The 17,289-nt window shown below is 44.4% G+C and overlaps 1 protein-coding gene across 3 annotated transcripts in view; it reads left to right on the forward strand.

The window, feature by feature from the left end:
* Drd3 (dopamine receptor D3) overlaps positions 1–11,128 on the forward strand; it is a 60,657-nt gene extending 49,529 nt beyond the window's left edge. The window contains exons 5-8 of one of the 3 annotated variants that reach the window (XM_032899286.1): positions 5,699–5,895; positions 6,998–7,075; positions 9,439–9,781; positions 10,873–11,128. In XM_032899286.1, coding sequence (XP_032755177.1) covers positions 5,699–5,895; positions 6,998–7,075; positions 9,439–9,781; positions 10,873–11,069 — 815 coding nt within the window. In that variant the 3' untranslated portion in view covers positions 11,070–11,128. The remainder of the gene's footprint in view (positions 1–5,698; positions 5,896–6,997; positions 7,076–9,438; positions 9,782–10,872) is intronic. The other 2 variants (XM_032899289.1, XM_032899288.1) reach the window with 2 other exon arrangements.
* Positions 11,129–17,289: the final 6,161 nt, after the last annotated feature.

The raw sequence follows: 17,289 nt of genomic DNA on the forward strand, positions 1-17,289 counted from the left end.
TGACCAGTATTGCCCCAGCCGCATCAGAGGCCCAGCAGCCTAGTTAATCATCAAATCAACATTCCCTAGCCGCACAGAGGAAGGTATATGTTAGAGCAAAAAGGCAACAGTAAAGATCTCCGATGAGTTCAGTCCTTTCATTTCACAGAGAGGAAAAATCGTATTTGAATTTCTGTTAAATCAGATCCCCATTGTGTGTCTTTTAAAAAAGAGAGTTCTAAAAAGAATACATAATAGCCAGTGATAGGATTTAAAAATTCTTCTGGGTAGAGGACTTAAAGTTAAGAAAATCTTATCAGCTCCTTTAGGGAAAAAAAAAGAGTGGTATTTATTTGATTTTAGCAATAGAAATGTCACCTGGCTTTCAGAACCCTGGAGCCAGAGGGAACTTGGCTGCTCAAAAGTTGAAAGGAAGAATAAAAGCACACTGTTTGAAGGGTAGTGACTCATCCTAAAATCAGATTCATCAGCATCTCCGTCTTTGGAATCGACTTCAGGTCAAATCCTTCAACAAGTCTAAAGTTCATCAGTCTTTCAAGTCAACCTTCTCTCGACCTTGCTCTTCACATCACTCACGGTCCCAGCCTAACTCTCAGAGACCTCCAAGCCCCTCCCTGTTGCTGCTGTTCTGTGCCTCTTCTTTCTTTTTGTGTGATTGTGTGTGTGTGTGAGGTGTGTGTGTGTACGGTGTGTGTGTGTGTGTGTGTGTATGTGTGGTGTAGGAGTGTATATGTGTCTGTGTGTGTGGAATGTATGTATGGTATGTGAAGTGTGTGTGTCTGTATGTGTGTGCCTGTGTTTGTGGTATGTGTATATGGTGTTTGTGTGTGTGTGTGTGTGTGTTATATGTTTATGCTGTGGGGGGTATGCATGTATATGTGTGAGGTATGTGAGTATATTATGTGAGTGTATGGTGTATGTGTATGTATAAGTGAGGTATGTATGTATATATGATGTGTGAGTATATATGTGTGGTGTGTATATATGGTATATGTGTCTCTGTGTGTGGTATGTGTGTATGGTGTGGGTGTGTGAGGTGTGTAAGTGAGGTTTGTGTGTGAGGTGTGTGTGTGAGGTGTTTGTATGGTATATACGTGTGGTATGTGTGATTGTGTATGTGTGTGTATGTGTGGTATATGTGAGGTGTGTGTAAGGTGTGTTGTGAGGTGTGTGAGTGAAGTATGTGCATATGGTGTGTGTATGGGAGGTGTGTGTATATGTGAGTGAGGTGTGTATTATATATAGTGTGTGTATGTGTGTGCTTGTGTGCATGGATGTGTGTGTGCATATGTAGTGAATGTATGAGTATGGTATATGTGTATAGTGTGTTGTGAGGTGTGTGTGTATGTGTGTGTGTGTGAAGTATGTGTGTAGTGTGTATGCTGTGTGTATGCTGTGTGTGTATGTGTGATATGTGCGTAGTGTGTATATGCTTGTGTAGTGTCTTAGTTAGGATCTTATTGCTGTGAAGAAATACCATGACCAATGTAAGTTTTATAAAGAACAACATTTAATTGGGGCTGGCTTACAGGTTCAGAGGTTCAATCCATTATCATCATGGCGGAAGCAGGGCAGCACCCAGGCAGGCATGATGCAGGAGGAGCTGAGTTCTACATCTTCACCTGAAGGAAGCCAAGAACAGATTGAACATCCCCAGGCAGCTAGGAGGAGGGTCTCCAAGCCCACCCCCACAGTGACATAGTTCCTCCAACAAGGCCACATCTTTCAATAGTGCCACTCCCTGGGTCAAGCATATGCAAACCATCACATGTGGTATGTGTATGCTATGTATGTATATGATGTATGTATGTGTGCATATGGTGTGTGTGTGCATGTGTGGTATGTGTGTATGTATGGTGTGTGTGTATATGTGTGTGTGTGTGTGCTTGGGCATGCTTGTGTACATTGTACATATGTATAAAGGGCAGAAACTCAATGCAGGGTCTCCCTGTGTTGTTTCCCACCTTATTTAAGACGGAACCTCTCAGTAAATTTGGAGCTCACTGGTTTGCTAGACATCAGCTAGACAGTAAGTCTCAGGGACTCCTCTGTGTCTGCTCCCTCCTAACCCCACACCTATCCCAAGTACTGGGGTGACAGACACGTCTGTCTGTCATGCGTGCTGGGGATCCAAATGCATATCCTTTTGACTGCACAGCAAGCACTACACTCAGCCATCTTCCCCGTGCCCTCTTCAGTGTCTTACCACCCAGCATAGGAACTCTGAATGTAGCATGTGCTCCTTGAAGCTGAGGAAGTTGATGTGTCTTTGCCATCGGCCCCTTCTTTTCTCCAATTCCAGAAAGTGCTATTAGAGATTCCCCATACCCATGTGGCCCACCCCAGTACCCTGCGGCCAGTGCTTATGTGAAATGCTCATTTGTACATTTTCCTCTCTTTTCCTCCACTCACACATCCTCTCAGTGACTGCCATGCTTCCACACAGTACTGTCTCAATCACCAGACAAAGGCACCATGTCTCCTGAGGGGGCCTCAGCTGCCCAACACAGCTCTAGAGGACCCAAGAGAGAGGCACTCAGGATTCTGTTGTGTGAGGCCTCCCACTGCCCTGATGACTGGATGCCCTCCCACAGCACCGGTCCCTGACTCCAGTGTCTCTCTCCCTGCTGTGCAGACGTGAGACCGCATACCCTGGTGGGGGTGGGGGTGGGGGATTCTGGAAGAGGCTGCAGAGCTTGATCAGAGTGTGGACCGCAGTTGACTTCAGCGGGAGAGGTAGGAAGGGATGACAAAGCGAGTTCAGCGACTGTAGACGATGCCAGGCATGGTCAACAGCCCCGGTATAGCTCCTGGCTCCATCTCCATGCTCTCTTTTCTCATGCACATAGTTGCAATGTTTATAATGGAAAAATAAATGCTTGCACATGATAAAACATTCATGAGGTGTAATGAGATACACCCAGACTTTTAGCTATGTCAGTCTGCCTCCTACCCCAGATGAACAGGGGCTGTTATCCCCTCCCCTGAAGTAAACACTAATATTCCTGAAAGATGCTCCTTGTAACGAGTGTGTGTGTGTGTGTGTGTGTGTGTGTTTGTCTGTGTGTGTGTGTGTCTGTGTGTGTGTGTGTGTGTGTGTGTGTGTGTGTGTGTGTGTGTGTGTGTGTGTGTGTGTGTGTGTGTGTGTACAGAGAAGCATACTATATCCACTTTTGACTCCGTTATTTTCAAAAGTAGTTCGTTTATGGAAGTTAGCCTCCTAGTACCACGGAGGGCAGAGAAAGGGAGAGGTTGAATATACTGGGACAAGTGAGGAACACGCAGCAAGGCTGGCAGAGAGCTAAATCTCCGGGAAGGCAAGTCCCCTGGCCCCTTCTTCCCAACACATGCTGAGACTTCTCCTCACTACAGGTGGCACTGAGATCTGGGCCAGCCAGTGACAGCAGGCGAGCTGACTTCAGTGGCTTCAATGATCACAGCCACATGGCTCCCTAGGGACTGAGAAGGCCCACCAGCTGCCATCCCATTCCTGCCCCCAACACACTGTCCCCCAGAACAGCAGATGTCAGTTCGGGGGTCACTACTCAGGGCTGTGTGTGCTGTTTGCTAAGGGGATGCTGAGGTAAGGTCAGGTGAGATGGCATCAATTTCATTCCATCTCCAACAGCGTGAGAAGATGTGGGAGCAGCCTGAGAGGGTGCTGGGCTGGGCTGTCCCTGGGTGCTGGACACACACCCTTTTCACTTTAGCTTTTAACTGTCTCTCCCTGCTCTCCACTCCACTCCCCTTTCCTTCCCTTCCCTCCTCACCCCTCCCCTCCAATTCCCTTTCCTCCACTTTCCTTCTCTCCCCTCTCCTCCCCTCTTTTTCCCTCTCCACCCTACCCTCCTCTTCTCTTCCTTTCCCTCACCTCTTCTTCCCTTCATCTCCTCCCTTCCCCTTCCCCACAAATCTTGTTCCCTGTGAGTCTTTCTGCAACTTCAATTTCAATCCCATCTTAAGTCCAAAAACCTCAAAAGACATAAACGACATTGATATCACAAATAAAAAATGATAATTATTATAGCAACGAGTTTTCTTCATTATTTCTCATAGCTATTATGTAAGAAACTAGAGCTGAGTACCATTGATGACAAGGCTAAGATCACTCAGCTCAGAAGCAGCAGGTCCTTCTTGTCTCACACCCTGGATTCTCTGTCTTCAACCTATTTCAAAAATCAAGATTCAGAACTTGGGCCCCGAGTGGCCACTTCCCTTTCTGCCCTCTCACATCTCAGGCTACATCTCCCAAGGCCAGACTTGGGCCCAAGCTTCCACTCTTCTGTGAAGGAGCAGGTGTACCAACAGCTATTACTGATGATGTGGGATGGGTCACAGAAGTGCCCTGTCCTGGGGTAAAAGGAGGTGGAAAGTCAAAACTACAGAAGGAAGGTCGATTTGGGGGTTAGACTGGCTACAGGAAAGTACCTTCAGGTTGCATTGCCTTACAACACTTAGTGAACCTTTCTCAACTCCAGCCTGTGTATCTAAGAATAGAGACAAGAATGCCCCCGCCATTGTTGGATAAGATCATGTGTATAAAATCCTTGGCCTAGTGCCTGGAACATGTTAGCTTGCTATTCTTTTTCACTTCAAGTTGGAGCAAGTCTCTGCCCTTATCCTGAGTACTGGATGAATCTCAACATCTTCTAGTGAAGAAATTGAAATCTTAGGACTTCCCAAAAAGAAGTTGAAGAAGCACTTTGGGCCATAAGTTAGGGGCAAGAACTCTTTATGTTTTAAACATTTATATATATATATATATATATATATATATATATGTGTGTGTGTGTGTGTGTGTGTGTGTGTGTCTGTGTGTGTCTGTGTGTGTATGTATATATGTATATGTGTGTGTGTTTATATATGTAGTTATATGTATGTGTATATAAACATACACACACACACACACACACACACACACACAAATATCCATATAGTGTGTATCTGGTACCCACAGAAGGCAGAAAAAAAATGATAGATCCCCTGGAACTGGAGTTACAGATGGTTGTGAGCTGCCATGTGGGTGCTGGAAAATGAATCCGAGTCCTTTGCAAGAGCAGCAGTTGCCTCTAACCACTGAGCCATCTCTACAGCCAGGGGACAAGGAGACTTTTGAATTCACATTCTCCCTCCTGTGTCTCTTTCCATCCTACCCAGTGCCAGGAGTCCCTAGAAAACCAATACCTATCTTCTGTTCCTCTCCCACCTGCCACGGCTTGAATCCACACTCTGGATCCAAAAGAGGCCTTTTTCTTTCATGGCATTCAGCCATCTGTTCATGTGTCCCCAGCAGCAGACTGTTTCCTGGGTGTGGCATCACCTCAGAAGCCTCTGCTCCCCCGTTCTGTGCCCCTCCTAGGCTTCGCAGGTTACATTTCTCTGAGTACAACCGACCATTTGCATGGAAGAGATCATCTGTCTAGCTAGACTGTTGGCTCCTTCAAGGGCAGACACCCTCCTATTCATCTTCACAGCCTCTGTTCAGATCAGTGTCTGGAATATAATTATTGATAACTTTTTTAAGTCAACTGCAAGAAGGACAAAGATGAATTAACTTGTTTTCTTCAGGGCACCGACAACATAGGTATCTGAGACCAGACATTCCGGTCCACCCTCCCATACCATGCCATATGGACTTATGCTCAGTGTTCCACACTGAGAATAATTGTATTACTTTTTCCCCTTCTCCTACCCACAGGGGATCCCAGCATCTGCTCCATCTCCAACCCTGATTTTGTCATTTACTCTTCAGTGGTGTCCTTCTACCTTCCCTTCGGGGTGACTGTCCTGGTCTATGCCAGGATCTACATAGTCCTGAGGCAAAGGCAAAGAAAACGGATTCTCACTCGACAGAACAGCCAGTGCATCAGTATCAGACCTGGCTTTCCTCAGCAGGTAAGCACCTGGCAGGAGCTAGGGGAGGACATAGCAGCCCTCAGCCTCCATGTGACCATCTGTGAGCATGGTGCCAGCATCCACACTTAGGAGACAGATGTCATCGTATCACCTTCTACCCAGCTGGCATTGTAGGATAGGAAATGCAATCTTGAGAGTGTCCTGGCTCTCCCAAGATCTCACCTTTCTTGGTAAGCCGAGAAGCACACTTTCTAAATTGTTCTCTTAAGAGCCTTCTACCCCCAGCAGTTCAGATGTCCCACAAGGTCTGATTTTATTGAACTGGGATGGGGGGGCAGGATAGCCTTTCACTGTGACTGTTGTACTATCCACTACTTCCTGTCCTCAAACCACTCATTCCAAGAATCATCCACCTTCGCCTGTCTTCCTGATCTGTCTGCCCCTGTGTCAAGGTACTGACCAACTTTGGGGAGAGCTTTATCTAGGCTCTACAAAGGAAGTTTGGAGCCTCGGCACTGATCTTACAGTTCCTTGAGCTTTAGATTTTGCTCACATTGCTGCCTGGCACATGGTGGTTTCCCTGCCATGAATACCAATCACCTCCAACCAACCAGCAAAAGGACCATTATACTATAATGCTACTGTCTTCAAGGAGCTTGGAAACAGGGCCTGAAAATAAGCCTCACTTCCATCGCCCCCTTACCCCCAAAAAGAGAGAAAAACTCAGAACCAATTGGGATGTTTTCCAAATGTGAAGCGAAAGCAATGGAATGCCCAAAATATTAAATGCAATAGAGGTTAAGAAAAAATGACTAAGCCTCAGGAAAGGGTTTTCTGGGGTGAGAAAGAACTGAGTTTAGTCTTAAAGACAGAACCAGTTTGAGCGTCTAGCTCAATCTCTCATGATCTGTGTAGATCAGACTCTCAAAGCCAAAGCTATAAGATCTACCTTGAAAAAGACAATAGTCCTCATGAAATAGGAGATCATGACCTAAGGCTTAAGATATGAATAAAGTGCACTCCAAGTACTGTCATGCTACATGTCATATAGTACATGTCATGTCATGTAATTACATATGACATGGTTCAAGTTTGTAGAGCTTATCCCACAACTGATTGTTTCTTCTTCAACCTACCCCAGTCTTCCTGTCTGAGGCTGCATCCCATTCGGCAGTTTTCAATAAGGGCCAGGTTTCTGTCAGATGCCACAGGACAAATGGTAAGTGGGCGTGTCTTACATCATGGGGGAAGAGTGAGACGTCTTTCCCTAAGAGGCTGATTTGTCTTGATGTCACTCCTACCACAAAGCAAAATTCGTCACAGATCCCACACATGTATTTGTCATATATGCCAAAATTCTAGAGTCTTTGTGAGTAAAGTCTCAGAATGGGTTTCAAACAAGGACACTCAGAAATCACAGGACTGGTAGGATAGATCTCAATGAGTGGAATCAGTGACTTTCAGATGTGGTGTGAGGATGTCATCTAGAGCCACCTGCAGTAGATGGAAAAAAGATGCCATTGAAATGGACACATGGGAAGAGGCAGAGAAATAAGACTTCCAAGTGCTCTGATTGTTACTGACAGTGTACAGAACCGTGACAATGTCACAGTCACCCTGAGCCTTGCCTTTCTAACTCAAGCCAGCCCTTGGCATACCTAGCTAGCAGAGTGCAGAAAAGAAGCTAGAGCTGTCAAACCCAAGAGCAGGGCTCCTCTTCCAGAGCTCACACTAGGAATTAAACTTCAAACACTGAGAGTAATGAAGAGTTGAGCCTTGTCCAGCCTCTCTGTAATTAATTAACAACTCTGTACATGAGCCTGCTGCAGCAATTAGAGACTCTTGATGTAAATGAGAACAGATAGACAAGACGTTAAAAAGGAACATGGCAGATCCACGGTCTGAGGAGATGCCAAGGCTAAAGGAGAAGTGCTGACTTCCCGGGAGGGATGGGCGAGCCATGAGGCTGCATTGGCAGGAGTGTGGAGAACGAGGTTCAGTCATCTGTGGGTAAAAGCCTTTCTATCAGCCATCCAACCACAGAGGAGTCTGCGTTTCACACCTCAGCTATGGAGGCAGGGCTAAGGATTCGCAGAGCAAACTGAGAAACACGGTCACCAACATGGAGTCTTAGAAGAGTCACTCTCTTCTCTAGGGCAGATATTCACATCAGTGTCACAGAAGCAGGGCGTTCTCCAGTTCCATAGGCACCCTCAACTAATCGCCAACCCAGCTAAAGACCACTAGACTTTAAATATTGTGATTTCTTTTTAGATAATAGATTCCACCTTAATCATGAACATTGTCCTCACTGTAGATTAGAATAAATAATGTGCTTATATTATCAGGAAATCACTTCAGAACAAACCCCAACAGTTCTGAAGTCTCCAACCCAAAGGCTCACCATGTGAATCTCCCCTTGGTTCAGGTGCCAAAGGACAGAGGAAGGAAGAGCTGGCCTTTATGACTATGGTATTAGGAGTTACAGAATCCCACTTCCTATTTAAGATTGACACACATGCCTAATCTTTCAAATATGAAAAGTTCAAATGTCAAACACATACGTATCAACCCCATTCCCCAGACAAAAATACCAGAAAAAAATCATATTTTAGTTTTCCTAGTTTGTTTTCTATCTTACAATGGAATTAGAAAACTGTTAGCTTCATGAAGGATAACATCTACTGACTAGGAAAGTTAGGATACGAATTTTAGTTTCTTTCTTCTCTTCTTCTACATATTGACATTCAAATTTTTTTAAATGAAAATGTGGGGGCCTGAGAGATGGCTCAGTGGTTAAGAGCACCGACTGCTCTTCCAGAGGTTCTGAGTTCAATTCCCAGCAACCACATGATGGCTCACCATCTGTAATAGAATCTGATGCCTTCTTGTGGTGTGCCTGAAGACAGCTACAGTGTACTCATGTGAACAAATAACTCTTTTTAAAAAATGTGGGTAGGTATATGTGATCTCAGGTATTTTGGAAGTAGAAGCAGGAGAATTAGAGACTTCCTGGCAAATTCAGGGCCAGCCTGAGCTACATGACACTCAATCTTAAAACAAAACAAAAAAATAAATAAATTAAATTAAAAACGTTTTTTAAAATGAAGAGACAAAACAATCCCAGCATCACCCTCAGCTAGCTTCAGTAGTTATCAATTTGTGACCAATCTAATCTCATGTATGCTGCCGTCAACAAATACACACACACCCTCTTAAGAACCAAATGGCAAGCATCTCAGGGCCATGCCTTTACATCTCATAAGTAGTTATAACTATAATTTATTTAAGCCTTTATCTTGTAGGGTTCCCCATACTCCAGATTTTGCCTACTACATCCTCTGGATGGCACTTAGCATGTTAATTGCCATAGTCAGGTCTCTCTAATTCAGAAAGGCCAGGCTACAAAGCTTGGTTGCCTTCCTCCTGGGTTGCTGTGATGATGGAATGGTCTATGGGGTAGCTGCTTTTCAGTGGTAAATCAGAAGCAGACTTCCATAACTTCCCAGGGTCCCACTGCTCCCCCTGTAGGGTGTACCCAAGGCTTTCCTCTGTTTGCTTTTCATTCTTTTCCCCTTTCAGGAGCACATAGAAGACAAACAATATCCCCAGAAATGCCAGGACCCCCTTTTGTCACACCTGCAGCCCCCCTCACCTGGTCAGACACATGGGGGGCTGAAGCGCTACTACAGCATCTGCCAAGACACTGCCTTGAGGCACCCAAGCTTCGAAGGCGGGGCAGGGATGAGCCCCGTGGAGAGGACTCGGAACTCCTTGAGCCCCACCATGGCACCCAAGCTCAGCTTAGAGGTTCGAAAACTCAGCAACGGCAGGTTATCCACGTCCCTGAGGCTGGGGCCCCTGCAGCCTCGGGGAGTACCACTTCGAGAGAAGAAGGCCACCCAGATGGTGGTCATTGTGCTTGGTAAGTCCGAGTTGCCGGTTTGGGTTGAGTTGATGGTTAGTTGAAGCGAGTGCTGTGTGCCACCGTGGGGGCTATTCCAGCCACATTTAAAGAACATTGGAAGTTGAATTATGAAATCTCTACAATACAACCGAAAAGATTCTGTATGAATATCAACATTGATGCAAAAGAAAAACCCTAAATGAAATTTATGAAGTCATTTAACCTGGGTTATCGTAGTGAATTACTATGTATAAGTCGAATAATAATGATTCAACGAGGATCTGGCGCACGCTGGATATTTAATAAGTATTTACTTACTTTAAAATATAAGGGAGAAAACAGAATGGCAAAAGTCTACTCTGTCGCATGATGTGATGCTGCCTAGATCACTTATATATAGGAAAAGGACAAAATAAACTCATCGAGATGTCAAAAGGCGATTATCTTTCAGTCGTGGGTAGTTCTTCTCTTTCTATGATCCTGTATTGACCAAGTTCTCCACTCTGTATATGGCCACGTTTAGGTTTTATAGTAGAGAATCTAAATTCCAACAGCTAATTAATTAGTTTGATGAACCACAGGTGTCACAAACATTAGTGAGGGTGATTTCATCGTGGCTGGTGTCACTGACGAGCCTCAGTAGTCTCATGCTCAGACTTCCCAGCACAGGGACTGGATTGATTGGGTTTTATCATCTTTATCAGATATCCTCACTGTGTAGGAAGGCACTGAACAAATATCTGGATTTAATACAGAGGGAGGAAAAAAGGATTGGCCAAGAAACTCCTAAAAGCCAAACTAGAAAGTTAATTTAGCAACCAAGGCCTGAAGTGGATGAACGACATTGGCATAGATGCCTCTTCAGAGACACACGTGTGCCTAATCACACCTACCTTGTGGAGTCGTTGTAAAAAGTAAATGGGTGATACCAATGACGGAAAAGGCAAACCACTGTGTGAAAGCAAAGCTAAGCAAACAGAAAGTAGAAGCATATGACACTCCCAGCAGAGTGCCCAGCATAGAGAGAGGACTTGTGAGTTGCTTTTCGTGTTCTAAGGAAAGTGGTAAGCAGACTCCTTACCCAGCTTCTCTCTTTCTTTGCAACCCAGGAGCCTTCATTGTCTGCTGGCTGCCCTTCTTCCTGACTCACATTCTTAATACCCACTGTCAAGCATGCCATGTGTCCCCAGAGCTTTACAGAGCCACGACGTGGCTAGGCTATGTGAACAGTGCCCTGAATCCTGTGATCTATACCACCTTCAATGTGGAGTTCCGCAAAGCCTTCCTCAAGATCCTGTCCTGCTGAAGGAGGAGAAGAGACTTCACTCCCTTTACCCACTTCGAGATGCCAGGCAGTTTGAACCCCTGCCCATCAGGGTCTGGTTGGGATGCCTGCACTAGGGTCTGGTACATGTGGTATGAAGAAGATTCGTGAAACAGGACAACCCGGGTTAGGAATAAGCAACTGTTTACTTCAAGATAGAACGTTCTACCTCCCCAGCTTACATCTGGCTTCATCCTGCCAGTCTTCGAATTACTAAGTACTAGGCAATAATTCAGAGAGAAGCTGTTTTAAAAAAAATGTATGGGTCACACACAGAGATTGTCATCGGGGACATGATGCAGTGTAGTGAAGGAAAAATGAGCAGGTCTCAGCAGTCTCGGCCTGCCAGGGGTCCTTGAAGTCAGTCAGGAAGCCATCTTGTACAACACTAAGTTCCTTTTCTTTCAGGCCTGTAATTAACTACCAAGACAGCTAACCTTAGGCATCCATGGGCCCATTTGCTTGTTTTCTTTCACTGTGTCCTGAAATATGAAAGGCAAGGCCAATGTTTATACATCCCACCTCTCCGTGGAGTAGAAATGGCTTCTTTCAGTGAGGGAAATTCTCACCTCAGAGCGAGCACCATCCCACTCTGGGACTTGGGGCTTTGTCTCTACTCTTATTACCCTTACACGTTAGCTCTGGCTAAGAGGGCCCTTTGCTCTAGTCCCTGACTTTATCAAGACAACTCTGATGTCTTAGTTTCTAGAATCATTCAAGACAAGTCATTTAAGTGAGGATGGTAAGTCGAGTCCCTCTGCTGTGTCACGGCTGAGCTTAATGGTTCAGGGAGCGCCTTCCATGTGTTAGCAATCATTAGAAGGCGTTGCTAGCCAGGAACGTCCATCTTCTCAGAGACCCGAGACTTCAGACCTTGATATCCGACAAGTATTTGGTAAGTGTTACTTACCTTTCAACTCTGCAAAGATAACAAGACTGAGCCAGCTACTGTCCTCAAAGACTTTGGTCTCCCCTTGCTTTTGCCCATGTCCATGGTAGTGACTTGCATAGACTTTTGAAGGCCCTCGGTACTGAGGGTACTGGGGGGGTAGCTTTCCAAACCATTACATGAGTAGACTTTATAGAATCCTAGTCAGATCCTAAACATCACCCCTCTCACAACTGTGTAGCAAAATCTGGGTGTGGTGTCTCGGGGGGGGGGGGCGCCCCAGAAATAATTTGTAAATGTCACTCAAAATAGCATTTAGAAGGAGCTAGAATACTCACATCATTTACCTTCTCACCCAAAGAAGCTACTTCTGTATTGATTGCAGAATCAAGATCAAATTTATGGATAATTTATGAAAAGCTGTCAGCCTGAACTTCAATAAATTTACCTTTAAGAGCATTAGTATCTAGCATGACAGATAGTGGCTGCCTTGCTGTTAAAACTTTAAAGAGCCCAGGAACTTTACAAAGAATCCAAGGGTTCCCCTCCCCATCTTTATTCCTCTGATCCTAATGAGTCAGTTGTCTGATAGCCCTGAATGCTTTGATTCCAGGGCTTTAAAGTGTTATTATCTACAATAACTGGCATTGTAACACAGTGTGGAAACTCAAATCCTCTCTGCCCACTGCCTCTTAATACTTAGTGCCATATGGAATGATAGGTTTATGCTACAAGCAAAGTTGAATCCTGAACAATTAAATCTGTAAAAGTAAAGGTTTATGATTTCTAGGCTTTCCCCATACAAAACAAATAAAAACAGAAGAGCCTATTGGGTATAAATACTACAGAATCCTATGTAAAAAAGAAATCAGGATTCTAGAGGCAGAAATCTAAGCATCGTTATCAATACCTTTGTGAGGAAGAATGACAGCAGATACTTTTTATTTCGTTTCATTTTATGTTATGTGTATGAGAGTTTTGCCTGCAAGGGTGTGTATGCACCACATCCATGCCCGGGGTCTGCAGAGGTCAGAAGAGGCCCTTGGATCATTTGGAACTGAAGCTGCCATGTTGGAACTGGGAACTAAACCCAGGACCTCTCAAAGAGGAGTAAGTGCTCCTAATCACTGAGCCATCCATCCCTCCAGCCTTTTTATATCTTTTCTTGGTATCAAGTGGACCAACCTTTATAATAACTTTAGGTAAATGACATCATTTAATAGATGAAGAAACTGAGACAGGAAGAGGTTAAACATTTGTCTGCAGGTCAAGCATTGTCAATAAGTGGATTTGAATCTACAATATCTGATTCCCACGTGGATACCTGGCTTCCCTCGAGAGAGGAGAGAGGTGGAGAAAGAATGAATCTAAATCTACTACACCAGCCATCTACTATGTCTGATTAACTTTCCTACATTTTAAAATTATTTCTCATCTCAAACAGTCATAAAGCCATCTCAAAGCTAGTTAGGAGCTACTAAACACTATGAATCCTATTTTTTATAGACAACAAGCAAGGAAGCACGGTGTTCATAAACCATCTCTCTAGTAGACTATAAGCTCCTGGTGGTGGTTTAGAGCAGGTACCCAAGGACCTAAACCTCTCGGAACCCAGCCTAAAGTATCGGTTTCATTCTCCTTCCATGTTCTAGTCCTAAGCAGTAGCAGAAGAAATCCAGTCTCTAGAGAGCGACTGGTTCTGCCTTCTCCCTCACTTACATAAAAGAGAACTAAGGCTCAGAACTGTGGCCCTCAGTTGGTTAAAAGCAGCAGTTGTACCCAATCCTTCCTCACCACCCATTCTTCTTTGCCACATCCCCCAAGGGCTTGCAAAGACTTTGAACTCCATATAGATTTACTGTAAAGTCACATTGTCACTTCTACCATTAAACTGTAAAGAACCTATTGGCTCCACAGTGTCTATAAGTCTGGACCACGCCTACTTCCCAGAATTCTTTCTCTGGCCCAGGAGAAATCCCAAACATGTCTCCAAAATTCCCATGGCAGCCTCTTTGTCCCAAGACCCTCCATGTCATCTCTTCTACCTCTCCAGTACACACCACGAGCTAGCACATTCAACCTTGGAGGCTCATCTCTCTCTCTCTCTCTGTCTGTCTCTGTCTCTGTCTCTGTCTCTCTCTCTTCTTTTCCCTCTTTTCTTTTTTTCTCTCTCACATAATACATCCCAACTGCAGCTTCCCCTCCCTCCACTCCTCCCAGTCCTCCCCCACCAACACACACCTCCCCTTTCCTCCCCAGGTCCACTCCTCACCCCCACTTCCTTTCAGAAAAGAGCAGGCCTCCCAGGGGCATTAACTGAACACGGCATAACAAGATACAGTAACACCAGGCACAAACCCTCATATCAAGGCTGGAGACAGCAGCCCTGTAAGAGGGAAAGGGTCCCAGAAAACAAGTGACAGCCCCTGTTCCCACTCTTAGGAGTCTCACAAGAGCAGCAGGCTACTGAACCGTAACATACATGCTGAGGACCAGCTCAGACCGGGCAGACTCATGATTGCTGCTTCTGTCTCTGTAAGGGTTCATTATTTTCATGGCCAACATGACCACAAATCTCAGAAGAGATGTTGGACTGAGTGCATCAGGGCATAGTTCTTGGGGAAGACTCTTCCAGAATCCAAAGAAACACCATACTTTCCCACTATTTGAGTATACTCTAAGTAGTACAGAAATCTTACGGTATTCCTATCAACATTCAACTCATTCAAATAAACATTTCCCTCTTCTAGAGCATCATCTCCAATACTTCATTATCCATTTTCTTAGATCAACCATTTATTCAATAAATACTCACCTATCACCTTCTTATGTGTCAGGCACTGTACTAGATACCAAAAGGCACCGTCCAGGAAGACATAGCCATTGCCCTGCCCCCCTTAAGATGTCTCTTGTCCAGTAAGACAATAACTTATGTATGTAGTGCTTACCTGCTCGATGCCTAGTTTAAAATCCTCAGGATTCTAGCCGTTTGGTAGACCCAAATTCAGTTTTTTGAGATAACTTCAGGACAAATACTGTGAGAGTTAGATGATATTAAAATGTAGAAAAGATATTTCAGACAGAGTAATCCCCCAGAACACAAAGATCAGAACAAGCAAAGATTATAGAAGCAACTGCAAAAAAATTACATCTGACTAATGCAATGAAGCTGTAGGGCTGGAGTGGGCAAGGAGGGGGCTTCATTGCTCAAGATCTCGTGTAGCTCCAGATCCGGCAGTAGCTGATCTAATAATGGGCCACTTGTTACTACTTCCAGATCTTGGACCCCAGACTCCGTGTGTGCTGCACATACTGTGGAATGTCAACTACTGGTTTATGGACCCGTTCTCTTTGTGCTATCCCTGTTTCAACAAATGCAGGCTTTAATCTGAATTCTTTTATCTTTGCTGAAGGAGAAGGAATACCTAGTTGAATGGAGCTTGATATCAGAAAGGGTTACCACTAGGAAGCTTGGAGACTTTGGATCAGAAATCAAGAGAGGTCAGTCGAAGAGATTTGCTGTTGTGAACTCTTGGGTCAGAAGCACCACAGAGAGGTGTAAGGGTTAAGAGTGTTATTTGCAATAGTTATTTGCTGGAGATCCTGACTCCCAGGTCTGTGCTTCTCATTTGGTATCTGATGACATTAGAAGACTGGAAAAGCTTAATTTGAATCAATACACAGGGAGCAGAGAAGAGATGACAGGCAATTAACTTGATTCCTCCATTCTACCTAATTGTCTACTCATCAGCTGAGGAAGCAAGTGAGTTGCCATGACTACCTCCTGACACAAAGACTCAGCACAGGTGATGCCATTGTCAGCTCATCTCTGTGGTTCATGGCTGGCAGAGGCAGAACCCGAGAGTCCAGGACAAGCACAAGACCCAGGCCCACTTGTTCCATCACCCTCACCTCAATTAATCATCAGTCACCACCATTGTACAATGAGCTTCTGCTTTGTGTGGAGTCTGGATCCTGGGAGGAGACGCTGCAGACTTCTAAGGATAGTCACATTCTCAGGCGAAAGCCGGGATGACTCCATATTGGCTCTAACTACCTTAGGAGAGACACAGTGTTCAGACATGAGTCAAGGGCTGCAGTTCTAGTGCTCACAGGACAAATGACATTGAGCAAGTGATACAGCCTCTTCTGAGAGTCACTTTACTCATGAGGAAAATGGAGACCTAAAGTCTTGGATTTTCTTATGAGACTATTAAGAGTAGATAAAAAAAAAATCACTAGCTAGTAGCTCTCTTTGTACATGTCGCTATAGCGAAAGACTGCAGCCTGAATAATTTATAACTGATAGAAATGTATTTTTGCACAGTTCTTAAGGTTGGTATATCTAAGATCAGGCATCAGGCATCTGATGAGGAAGAGAACACATACATATTCCTCAAAACAATGGCCGGGCTTTGTCCCTCATGATGCCCAATTCTGCCAACCCGTCTTCTCACTCCATCTCTTCTGGACTGGCAGAGTGCCCTGGTTATAGGACACTAATGTTTGGGGCTGCTCTAACAAGGGATCTACATGCTAGGCAATTTAAAACAATATCAGCTGTATTCACTCATTCTTTTAGAGGCCAGAAGTATGGAGTCACGGTACTTGGAGGGCTATGCTTTCTCTGAAGACTCCAGGGAAAGATCATCCTTGACTCCTTCCTAGTCTCTGACAGTTACTGGCTCCGTAGCTTTGGCAACATAAGTTTCCACCTCCAACTTCTTATAGCATTGTGTCTGGGTCTAAATTTTCCTTTTATAAATCATTGCATTAGGGCTGTCTTCACCCAATATGACCTTATCTTAACTTGCTTACATCTGCAAAGACTCTGTTTCAAAATCGAATCATTTATAGGTCCCAGGGTTTAGGACTTCAGCTTTGCTTTTCGTGAAATACAATTCAGCCCATAAAATATGATGAGAGTTGTCCAGAAGAAAGAAGATTTGGGACGTGGATAAATTTGGGTATAGGTATGAAAGTTTTATCATCCTTAATGTGAGAGGTTGGATTTGATCCCTGACGTATAGTCCCTTCACGGTCTGGGTCAACTCTGTAAAATTCCTTGAGTTCAACGTTATTTTTAGTAAAAGTGTTCAGCCTGAATTCCTAAGGTTATGATAATACAAGCTTACGCTATTTGTAGAAGGATATAAATTATCTGCTGAGCCCTTAGAACCTGTAAACGTGCTTATTAATAAAAGTAAAAGCTAATTCAAAAATCAATCATTTGCTTCTCTGTGTCTTAAAAGGGGGGAATGGAACAGCAAACTCACTGGTGGAAAAGATACACAAACATATCCTGTATATATT

The sequence above is a fragment of the Rattus rattus genome, chromosome 4 (assembly GCF_011064425.1).
Source record: "Rattus rattus isolate New Zealand chromosome 4, Rrattus_CSIRO_v1, whole genome shotgun sequence".
Classification (NCBI taxonomy): Eukaryota; Metazoa; Chordata; class Mammalia; order Rodentia; family Muridae; genus Rattus; species Rattus rattus.